Genomic DNA, 11,600 nt, shown 5'->3' on the forward strand with positions numbered 1-11,600 from the left:
TCACTTCAATTTTTTCTTCTATCAAATGGGAATGATGATACTTTCCCTGTTCGTAGGATAGCAGTGAAAATTACATGAGATTAAAAGATGCTTTGAAAACTGAACTCATATATAAAGATAACTTTTGGTTAAAGTTAACTTTAACCAAATTTAACTTTTGGTTAAATTCTAAATGAATTTAGGTTTTCTGGGCAGGTCTTGGGAGTGGGCTGTTAGTATAGTGTATAATTATAGGTTTCTCTTTATCCGATAATAGCTTTTTGTTCCAGGGTTGTGGGAACCTGAAAACAAAGCTGATAGGATATATTAATTTTCTTTTCTTTTAAATTTTCTGTAGGATGATCTTGATCTGACAGCTTCATGTCATTCTAAGTCCTTCCAACTGGCAAAATCTCACAAATGGAACCAGGTAGATTCCTGCTCTCATCAGGAGGAGACCCAGCAGCGGACAGAGGAGGCATTGAGAGAGCTGTTCCAACATGTTCACAATATGCCAGAGTCGGCAAAGAAGAAACAGCTTATCAGACAGGTAGGCTGTTTCTTATCAGACAGAAACAGCTTATCAGAAGGCAGGGAAACAGTGATGGGTTTTAGGAATGTGATCAGAGTTGTAGAATCACTAGGGAATATTGTTAAGAATCTCACTTAATTTTTCGCCCTTCTTGGCCCAAGCTTTGGCACAGCTAAGAAAGCAAACTTGTCTGTGGAATGTCAGTGTCATCTGTGCACTACGGCCCCATTAGAAAAAGGAGTGGAGGCTCTGGAATTTCTAGAATTAAACAGAAGGATCCAAGTGTGGTTAGTTTCTCTAATTTGGTCAGTACATTTTCCCAAAGTGTAAACCCTTTAGATGTTTTTTGCAAATAGCTTAATCTTTCTGAATTTCAGTTTTCTCGTTTGTAAAATGATAATTGTAATGCCCATGTTTCATAATAGTAAAGGTTAGAGAGAATCTATGTAAAGTGGCTGGCATAGCAGAGCAAAAGTGGTAGCTCTTTTCTGCAGTTAGAAAACAGTGTTAGTTGGGCCGGCCCGGTGGCTCAGGAGGTTAGAGCTCCATGCTCCTAACTCCAAAGGCTGCCGGTTCGATTCCCACATGGGCCAGTGGGCTCTCAACCACAAGGTTGCCAGTTCAATTCCTCGAGTCCCGCAAGGGATGGTGCGCAGCGCTCCCTGCAACTAGAAAATGGCAATTGGACCTGGAGCTGAGCTGCGCCCTCCACAACTAAGATTGAAAGGACAACTGTCCTTGACTTGGGGGGGGAAAAAAAAAAAAAGGCCTGGAAGTACACACAGCTCCCCAATAAAGTCCTGTTAAAAAAAAAAAAAAGAAAACAGTGTTAGTCAAGGGCTTAGTCTGATACTAGAAATAGGAATTCTAGTGGCCTAGTTTGTTTATTTTGGAGCTATGGGAGGCCTCTCCATTTGCTGTTTTGAGACTCAAAGTGTAGCTTGAGCAAATCCTGATTACTTGGTTAGTTTCTTTCTCAGGAAATTTATTTTGTCTCAGTCCCTCTTGAATTTTAGCTGAATAGGCAAGGTCAGTCTCTTGACTTCTTATTCATCTGGGACGTTTTTGAGGGAAGAGTCTGTTTTCATTTATTTTTTTATACCTAAGCTCAAGGATAGGGCCAGACATAAACAACTGCTCAGAAAATGTTGAACTGAGCGGTTCTTAACAATTGACAAAGTTCTTTAAGAGAAGTTGTCTGTCACACTCCTTGAAGTTACTTTGACATCTAGCAAATTGTGCTATGACTGGAATTTTAGCGCGTATTGGCTGAGTATTATAGATTCAAAGCAGTGCAGTGACTTCATTCTTGGTAGAAACTAAGCTAGCAATTCAGGTAGACAAATGTAATGACTTCTTTTACCAAGAACACTGAGGGTTAAAAAATAATACAAAGGAAAAAAATCTTAACATTACTTTTGCTCTTTTTTAGAAAAATAGGAAATTATAGAGAAGGATAAGAAGAAATCCCTCATCCCACCAGTGTTTGCATTTTGGTTATTTCTTTCAGTCTTTTTCTATGGATATATTTTTATATAGTTATGATTATACCATATACTTTCTTTTATCTCTCCCTTTTCACTAAATATTACAGCATAAGTATTTTCTCATGCAGGCTGACAAACTCCTTGCATACGTTTAAAATACTGCCATTTCTTTTCAAAGAAACCATAATATTACTATTTCTTAATTTTTTCTCCGTGATTATAAAAATACGTAATGAACATTTACTGTAGAAACATTGAAACCTCCAAAAGAATGTAAAGAAGAAAATAAAAATCATCTATAATCTAGAGATAACCACTGATAACATTTTGGAATATTTCCTTCTAGTGTTTATTTTTATGAATATATATTTCACATATTTTTCTTTTGCTTGAGATCATAATATATATTCAATTTTTTTATGTCCTACCCTTTTCATTTAAAATTATATCATGACCCCACTATTCCCCAATAAAAAATAAATAAATAAAAATAAATAAAATTATATCATGAACATTTTCCATGTCATTAAAAGGCTTTAAAATTTTAATCATTCCATAATATTTCATCACATATAACTTAATGTATATACAGTTTGCCTTCTATTGGACATATTGGAGAAATTAGATCATTTTTTAGTTTATACATTTTTGTTGATAAGTATTTTCATTGCAGATTTTTTCCTAGAAGTGGCATCACCAAAGGGTATGCTTTTTTTTTTGGTGTTGATGCATCTACTAGGTCCCTTTTATTATGTAGGCCCTGCCTTCTCTCCCTTCTCTCTTTCCCCCCCCTGAAATATTGTCAGTTTATTTGGATTTTCTTTTTTTTTCTTTTAAATTTTTATTGGGGAATTTTGAGGAACAGTGTGTTTTTCCAGGATCCATCAGCTCCCTGTGAAGTCGTTGTTTTCAATCTGGTTGTTGGGGGCGCAGCTCAGCTTCAAGCTCAAGTCGTTGTTTCTCACTGGCCCATGTGGGAATCGAACTGACAACCTTGGTTTTATGAGCACTGTGCTCTAACCCCTGAGCAAACCGGCCGCCCAGAATAAACTTTTCAATTTGACATAATTTGTATTTAGAGAAAAATTACAAAGGTAGTACAGAGAATTCCCGCATACTATTCACCCAGTTCCTCCTAATGTTAACATAATCAAAACTAGGAAATTAACGATGGTACATTCTTATTAGTATTACAGACTTTATTCAGATTTTACCCGTTTTTCCACTAATATTCATTTTCTGTTCTGGGATCCAGTCCAGGATACCACATTGCATTTAAACACACAAACACACATTCTTTCTCCCCTCCACACACCACCCTCCTGCAGTTTATTTGTGAAAGAAATCAGATTGTCTCCCAGAGTCTGGATTTGCTGATTGCATCCCTCTGGTGTTATTTAAGATGTTCCTGAGTCTCCTTTATTTGTTATAAACTGGTAGGTTCTAACTCTAGAAGCTTGATCTGATTCCAATTTGATGTGTGTGTGTGTGTGTGTGTGTGCGCGTGCGTGCGCGCGCGCTCTATTTACTTTAATTAGCCTCAGGCGAATTTAATACATTTTGACTTGTTTATGGCCACATCCTTTCTGTCTTTGTGATTTGCTTACCAACCCACTAATCCATACATGCACAGACTCACTTCTTCCTGGACTTCTCTGGGTATTTACACTGAGCTATTCTATTGGTTGTCACAGAATGCTGTCTCTTGATGGGAAAATATTAACAAAATGTTCTCTATGTTTTCTTTTAGTTTAATAAGCAAGCTGTGACCCAGACACCAGGGCGCGAACCTTCTACTCCCCGGGTACAGAAGAGGGCCCGTTCACGGTCCTTCAGTGGCCTTATTAAGGTAGGTGTGCTGTGCTGTTGTCGTCAGCATTAACTGTGAGAAAACTGAACAGGCTGACTTTTCTTATGCAAAAACGGTTTTCTTCTATTCTTTGGGATCCCGTAAAGGGTTCATTTGTAAGGGGAGAAGGATAGAATTTGGAATAGCTTTTATTTTTCAAAGCGTTTTGCTGTGTTTCAAATCAGAGAAGGGGCTCTATGATTAGAGTAGTGAGAAATAAAAGAAAGAAAGGCTCCTCCTTCTCTTCTGGGGTTGAGGATAGGGCCCTTATTCCTGAGCTGTGTGGAGAGCCTCTTTTGCTTCATGACCTGCTTTGTGCTATGTACTTTATTGTGCAATTTGCTAAAGTTTAAGAGAAGTGAGAAGGTGGATAAAGACTAGGAAAATTGTTAGGAAATGGATTTTCTTTCTTTTTTTTTTTTTTTTAATTTATTGGGGTGACAATTGTTAGTAAATTTACATAGATTTCAGGTGTACAATTCTGTATTACATCATCTATAAATCCCATTGTGTGTTCACCACCCAGAGTCAGTTCTCCTTCCATCACCATATATTTGATCCCCCTTACCCTCATCTCCCACCCCCCACAACCCTTACCCTCTGGTAACCACTAAACTATTGTCTGTGTCTATGAGTTCCTGTTTCTCATTTGTTTGTCTTGTTCTTTTGTTGTTTTTGGTTTATATACCACATATCAGTGAAATCACATGGTTCTCTGCTTTTTCTGTCTGACTTATTTCGCTCAGCATTACACTCTCAAGATCCATCCATGTTGTCACAAATGTTCCTATATCATCTTTTCTTACCGCCGAATAGTATTCCAGGAAATGGATTTTCTAATAGACTAATCGTGAGTTTTAGGTAACTCAAATTTTTGTGAGCTTAGTGTTTTGATCGGTTGTATTTTATTCCTTTGTATCAAATTCATTAAAAATGAATACAATACACAAAAACAAATGCAATATACTGCCATCACGGTTTGCAGATTCAGTGTACCTACCAGTCAGTATTTAGGGACGATCTGAACTTGTAGTTTAGGGATATTGTCATCAGGTGGCAGTAGATAACTTGATTATGGGGTTCAAATTTCCAGGCATAAATAAACTAACGCAAGGTTCTGGTTAGCTTGGAGTGAGGTTTGCATTATTCTGTAGAGCTACTGTTTTTCTTTTTAAAATTGTTTTAACATTATTAAAAATCTATAAATCCGGCAACATTAAGGAGCTCTTTGCTTAAAATAAAAAATGGTGCCCTAAATATATATATATATATCTTGTGATATATATATTTTTTCTTTATGCTGCAGTTGTTAGCAGTTGCAACCTCATGTAACTCTAATTTTGGTCCTAGTTAATATCTTTAATAGAAGATTAGAATTCACCCTCAATTCTGATCTATTTGGGCCCATAGCTTCTGGGATATTATTAATATGTTTGCTTGACATTAAAATTTCCTTTGCTATTAAGAGTGAAAAGGCAACAAGCAGATGGGAGAAAATATTTGTAAAACACACATCTGATAAGAGGCTAATATCTAGAATATAAAAAGAACTTAAAAAATAACAACAATAACAAAAAATAGCCAAAGGACTTAAATACACATTTCTAGGAAGAAGATACCCAAATGGCCAGTAAGCACATGAAGAGATGCTCAATATCACTTATCAGATCAAATCAAAATCACAATGAGATACTAATTCATACCCACTAGGATGGCTATTCTCAAAAAAACAGAAAATAAGTGTTGGTGAGGATGTGGAGAAATTGGAATGATTGTGAACTGTTGGTGGCAATATAAAATGGTGCAGTTACTGTGGAATACAGTATGGAGGTACCTCAAAAAATTAAAAATAGAATTACTATATGATCCAGCAATTCCACTTCTCGGTATATACCCCCCAAAAAGCAGGGATACAGATATTTGTACACCCATGTTTGTAGCAACATTATTTACAATAGCCAAAAAGTGGAAGCCACTCAAGTGTCCATTGATGGATAAACAATGTGGCATATACATAGATACCATGGAATATTATTCAGCCTTGAAGAGGAAGGAAATTCTGACACAAACTGAAGCATAGATGAAACTTGAAAACATTATGCTAAGTGTAATAAGTCAGTCACAAATATTATTCCACTTATATGAGGTATGTAGAATAGGCAAATTCATAGAGAGAGTAGAATGGTAGTTGTCAGGGAATAGGAATATGGGGGTATTGGGAGTGATTGTTTAATGTGTACAGAGTTTCTGTTTGGGAAGATGAAAAAGTTCTGATAGGTGGTGGTGAGGGTTGCACAACAATGTGACCGTACTTCATGCCATTGAACTGTACATTCAAAAAGGATTAAAATGGCAAGTTTTACATTATGTATATTTTACCACAATTTTTAAAAATTCCCTTTGCTGGGACCCTAGAAGTATGTTTACCTGCTTAGATGTGGCAAGTAAAGTGAACATCCTCGGTTCCTTTTACTCTAAAGTCTGTCATTCCCTCTGACTTCCCTGTCATAGAAATGATTGATAGCAAGAAAGGTTAGAGTCAAAGAAATATTTCTCTGTGTGTTAGTCAAAAGTTTCTTTAACTGAAGTTAGATGGGTATAGGTTTCTTGTCATAGTGAGCTCTTCTGCGATTGGTTCTAGATGTATTGCTAATTGTTGACTGAAAAGTAAATAGATAGTCTTTTCTTGGCAGCTGCCCGTTTCTCTTTTCTTTTTTTTCCCCCCACTTCTTTACTGAGAGAGAATTTAGAACTTTAGAATTATGAAAGAGCTTATAAGTATGTCAGGATAAAACATTTTAGAACAACTTAAAACACAAATGTTAGCAAGTTTTATAAAACAGGATAAAGTGTTTTCATTATAAACGAAGAGACTTTTTGAGCTAATAGTAGATGTAGATTTCTGCTCAGTAGCAACGGAGTAATGAAATATTTTTTTTTAAAAGTTCATTGGAGGCTTTACAGCCAGTCCTGTGGCTCCTGGCGTCCCCACTTCAGCTTACTCTGAGGTGATATCTGACTTCTGAAAGGAGTCAGTCAATACTGGTCTTATTTTTCTGGCATTTCTGTTTTAGCTATTTGATTTCTATCCTGTTTTGATTCCTTTTTTTTTTTTTTTGGCTAGACTTCTTTCTCTAAAATTTCTCTCATGTAAATAACATTATATAGAGTTTAATGTTCTGGTTTTGATATGTTCATGTTTTAGAATTCACATTTATTTTCTAAAAAGAAAAAAGAAAAGATTTCTCCAAAGATGGTAGAATTGTTCCTGTCAGCTGTTACAGTAGGTTACATCAGCTTCTAAGCTGTTCAGAGATGAAAGGGCTTTTAGTCTTGCTCTGAATGTCACTATAGTCATGTGACCCTCTTAAGAAGGCCTGTATCCTCTTGTGGCTATATTAGAAACTCTTAGAGAATTTCTCCAAATTTTCCAATCCTGTGTGAGGACATGACAGGGAAGTAAAGTCTTAGAATGGACCCCAGTGTAAATATCTTTTAGTTGGGAGGGGACAAAGGGACTCTTCAGAGCTGCCAGAGACAACATGTCTGTGGGGAAAAAATTATACAGGTAAGGAACTGGCATTTCTTTTGTGGTCTCAGAAGCACACTGTAATTGCCTGTATTAGCTAGTTTAAATCAACTCTAAAGTCGCTTCTAACATTTCAACCTTTTGAAATGTAGAGGAAAAGTGACTACCTAAAGAAAAGCAATGACTTCAGAGTTTTTTTGGGTTTTTTTTGTAACATACTTTGGTTTCCCTTGTATAAGATGGCCTAGGAGAACTTATCAGAACAATGAGATTTTTTTTTTAACCTAAGAAACTGTAGTTTTGAAGGTCAGAATAGCTATAATATATAGTAGATGTTTATAAATCAAGTATTTTCTCTTCCTAAATCAGCGGAAGGTCCTGGGAAATCAGATGATGTCAGAAAAGAACAAGGCCCCCACTCCAGAATCTCCGGCCGTTGGTGAATTGAAGAGAGCCAGCAAAGAAAATCTGAACTTAGTAAGATACTGGTCTTTGTATGTGCACATTTGTAGAAAAGAGGAAAATGGATATACTGTCATCAGTTTTACTGTGATTCTCTGGACCATTCAACTATGCCTTTTTCTCAATTAATCCTTTCTTTTATGATGACTGTCATCTTTCTGTAGGTTTTCATTGATTCATTCAACAAACACATTTTGAGTTCAAGGAGGATATGGCCAGTCATAAGCAGAGAAGACAAATACAGTGAAATAGCTCCATGAACATAGTGCTGGAGGGAGCAATTCTTACTGGGAGACTCCACAGGGTGGGTAACATTTGAGCCAGACCTACCTGGCACTGCATTACCTGTGGAGTAGTTCTTCAAGGTATCTCAGGCATGGTTATTTCATTAAGCCAGCAATAAAATCAGTTAAGATTAATGAGATCTAAATACATCAATAAAACTCTTCACATTGTAATTGAACCCTCTGTTGTAAATAATTCCTCTGTTATCATATTTCCCCGAAAATAAGACTGGGTCTTATATTGATTTTTGCTCCAAAAGACGCATCAAGGCTTATGTTCAGGGGATGTCACCCTGAAAAATCATACTAGGGCTCATTTTCTGGTTAGGTCTTATTTTCGGGGAAACATGGTAGTAAAGTCTGTCTATAGGAATGACATTAGAACATTTAAGCCACTATAAAATTTTCTTGTTACAGTTATTTTCTGGCTCTCCAGCTGTCACGATGACACCAACAAGATTGAAATGGTCTGAGGGGAAGAAAGAGGGGAAAAAAGGTACTTATTATACTTCTTCTGTGTTCTTACTGAGTGTAGTTCCTTTCTGCACCTAGCCAGTCAGTAGTGTTTCTTGAATTCCCATGCAGTATGGTTGTGGTCAGAAGCAATGTAAAAATTATGTTGGGTCCTGGCCCTTGAGATCCTTTAGCAGATGGTTATTGAGCACCTGTCCCAGGGGCTGAGGGGAGCTGTGAACACAGACCCACATGGTCCCTGCCTTCTTGGACAGATGGGACACATGTGAAAAATAGCTTCAGAGTATTTGTTAAGCAATTAAAAGCAAGTGTAAAGTAATCTGTGAGACCAAGTACAGAAGTGCTGAGACTATGCTCAGTAAACATGGAATGGTTATGCTCCGTTTCTTCTTAGACTTTAGCTTTGTGTATTCAGCATGTCAGATAAATAGGACATGCTGAAGGACCCTGGAAATCATGCACAAGACATTTTTGAGGCCATTTAGGACAAAAGGAAGGTATAGTGTCGGGGCTGCTGGTTGACCGGGCTCTTCTGGTAAAAAGCAGTGGCTGCTGTGCTTTCCTCTGAAGAAGCTGTGTGCTTTACTGGAAAGGCCAGGGGACCTGTAGTTAGACCTGATTTGAGTTATCATTCCCCTGGCTTGCGAAAACCGTGCATTCTCTCTGAGCTCCTGTTTCCTCCTCTGCAAATGAGGATAGCACTTATATCTACTTCAGAGATTGCTTACGAGGCTCATTTGAAATAATGTTTTGGAAGCACATTGTGGCCAGACTTAAGAATATACTTGTGATTGTTAAAGCGTTAACCAGTGGTCATAATTGTTTACCAAGGAAAGCTGGGTGAGACTTGATCTTGTTTTCTTAGGCTCGTGTGGCAGCTGAAGTAATCTTGGGTTTGACATGCTCATTTTACCACTGAGACAGGAGCATAATTACTGTTTGAGACATCAGCAATAGAAAGAGAACAAGTGTGCAGTCTTTATGGAGAAATCTTTATACTTTTCTAGAAAGTTAGATTTCAGTACAGTCTCCTTACTGAGTGAATTATCTGAACTCTTTTTTTTTTTTTCTACTTTACTTCTGAGTTCTAGGCTGGGCTGTCTGATTGAGGCAAGTTCGGTGTTTGAGTTATGTGTGTCTAAGTATTTCTACCTATATATCCATAAGTCAAAGCCAAGCATAAGGTATTTTTGAAGGATACATTATTTTGCATCAATTATACCTTTTGTCAGTTTCATTTTTGAAGATGACCAAGAAATAATAAGTCTGTCTATATTGACAACTCTGCTTCTGGAAGAAAGAAATGCATTTAAAAAATAAGCCAGTTTAATACAATATTTTACCAAGAAGTTTTAGAGCAGGGATGCTTGACCTGTTGACTGTGGACTTCATAAAGCTCTAATACAATTCCTGATGTTGATGCAATTTTATGTGTAGGTGCATATGTGCATTTTTCTGGAGGAGAGAACATATACTTTTTATTAGACTCTCAAAAACGTTAGTGATTCAGAAAAGCGGAGGCCCACAGATACTGAATGACCTTGCACTGGATTAGGCAATGGCATTTTCATTTTGCTTTCTCCTTGGTCACTTCCTCTATCTTAAAACGCCTTCCTGGGCTGTCATGATGTTACCCTATCTCCTTCTCCTTCCTCTTCAATTCTTTCCCATCTCTGCAGTGGCTGACTGTCATCTGCCCACCCCTCCACCCCTTTGTGTTTTTTCAGCACTCAAGATACAGTTCTCTGCTCATCACTCCTTGCTTTCCCCCTCCTTAGCAGCTTGGTCTACTTCTGTAGCTCAGTTCTGCTCTCTGAATGAGAACTGCATCCACGCCTGCATCTCCAGATCTCAACTCTCTTCAGTCTCCAAGCCCACAGATTTAATTGCTTGCCGTCTATTTTCTTTTACACAATGAATACAGCCCTAGAGCTCTTTGATGGTGATTTTATAAAAGGAACAAATATTTTTTGAATGAAGTAATGCGATTATCATCATCAATAATATACTCCAAAAAAACCACATTTATTTAGCACAGGGTTTCTCAACCTGGCACCACTGACATTTTGGCCTGGGTAGTTCTTTGTTGTGGGGGCTGTCCTGTGTGTTGTAGGATGTTTAAGCAGCATCCCTGGTCTCTATCCATTAGATGCCAGTAGCACCTTTCCCCCAGTTGTAACAACCCCAATTGCCTCCAGACCTTGCCAAATGTCCCCTGGGGAGGAGGGGGCAAAATCAGCCCAGATGAGAACCACTGATTTAGCACCTAGTTATTAATGGGCACTAATTTCAGCAGTCAGAATCCTACCTATTCTTCAAAGCCCAGCCTAAACCCCACCTCCTCTTTGAAACCTTGGCTAACCCAGCCAGATGTGCTCTTTCCTTTGAACTCTTATTAATGCTACGAAAATGTTGACATTTGATATGATTTATTGGAGTTACTTACTTAATATGTATTGTGTTATCTCTGTAACTAGTTTCCCTTCTGGAAGACAAATGCCAGACTTAAGAATATACTTGTGGCCTCCTGTCTTCTATTGTCTTCCTCCCATGATTGACAGTGCCTTGCATCTAGTGGGCATTTAGTAAACATTTGCTGGTGAAAGGCGTCTTGGTGTTTTGTGCTGGTCTCAGCCTGTCAGTCACCAATTTTGTGGTTGGACTGGCCATTGTGCTTCTTATGATCGCAAGGTGCCCTTCAGTAGTAACCAGGAGGAGACTGAAAAAAAGTAAAGGTTTATTACTTTCAAGACTTGGAAATTACACAGCACACCTGGGTTATGGGGCGAGAGAGAGAGAAAGTGCACGAGCCTAGGGTTTTAAGGGCTTACTCTTTATTGGTGAATTTAAAACATAAGAGTGGGAATTTAAAGTATGGGAAGAGAATAAAACAAGTTGCCCAAATGGTCAGTTACAGAGTTCAACCAAGATCCAGATCTCTAAGCCATAAGAGCATCAGCGGGGAAGGCGGCCTGGCTCTTTATCTAGTCCTGTGGCTGGCAGA

General features: G+C 37.8%; 1 protein-coding gene across 4 annotated transcripts in view; it reads left to right on the plus strand.

The window, feature by feature from the left end:
- ARHGAP19 (Rho GTPase activating protein 19) overlaps positions 1 to 11,600 on the plus strand; it is a 49,583-nt gene that overhangs the window by 33,534 nt on the left and 4,449 nt on the right. For 2 of the 4 annotated variants that reach the window (XR_016018901.1, XR_016018902.1), the window contains exons 8-12: positions 338 to 529; positions 3,749 to 3,847; positions 7,746 to 7,853; positions 8,003 to 8,142; positions 8,540 to 8,618. Coding sequence is in view for 2 of the 4 variants with exons in the window: in XM_019724792.3 (XP_019580351.1) it covers positions 338 to 529; positions 3,749 to 3,847; positions 7,746 to 7,853; positions 8,540 to 8,618 (478 nt within the window). In the remaining 2 variants the exon portion in view is untranslated. The remainder of the gene's footprint in view (positions 1 to 337; positions 530 to 3,748; positions 3,848 to 7,745; positions 7,854 to 8,002; positions 8,143 to 8,539; positions 8,619 to 11,600) is intronic. The other 2 variants (XM_019724792.3, XM_019724794.3) reach the window with 1 other exon arrangement.

Source organism: Rhinolophus sinicus, chromosome 15 (genome assembly GCF_057876585.1).
Source record: "Rhinolophus sinicus isolate RSI-liver-muscle chromosome 15, RSI-T2T, whole genome shotgun sequence".
Classification (NCBI taxonomy): Eukaryota; Metazoa; Chordata; class Mammalia; order Chiroptera; family Rhinolophidae; genus Rhinolophus; species Rhinolophus sinicus.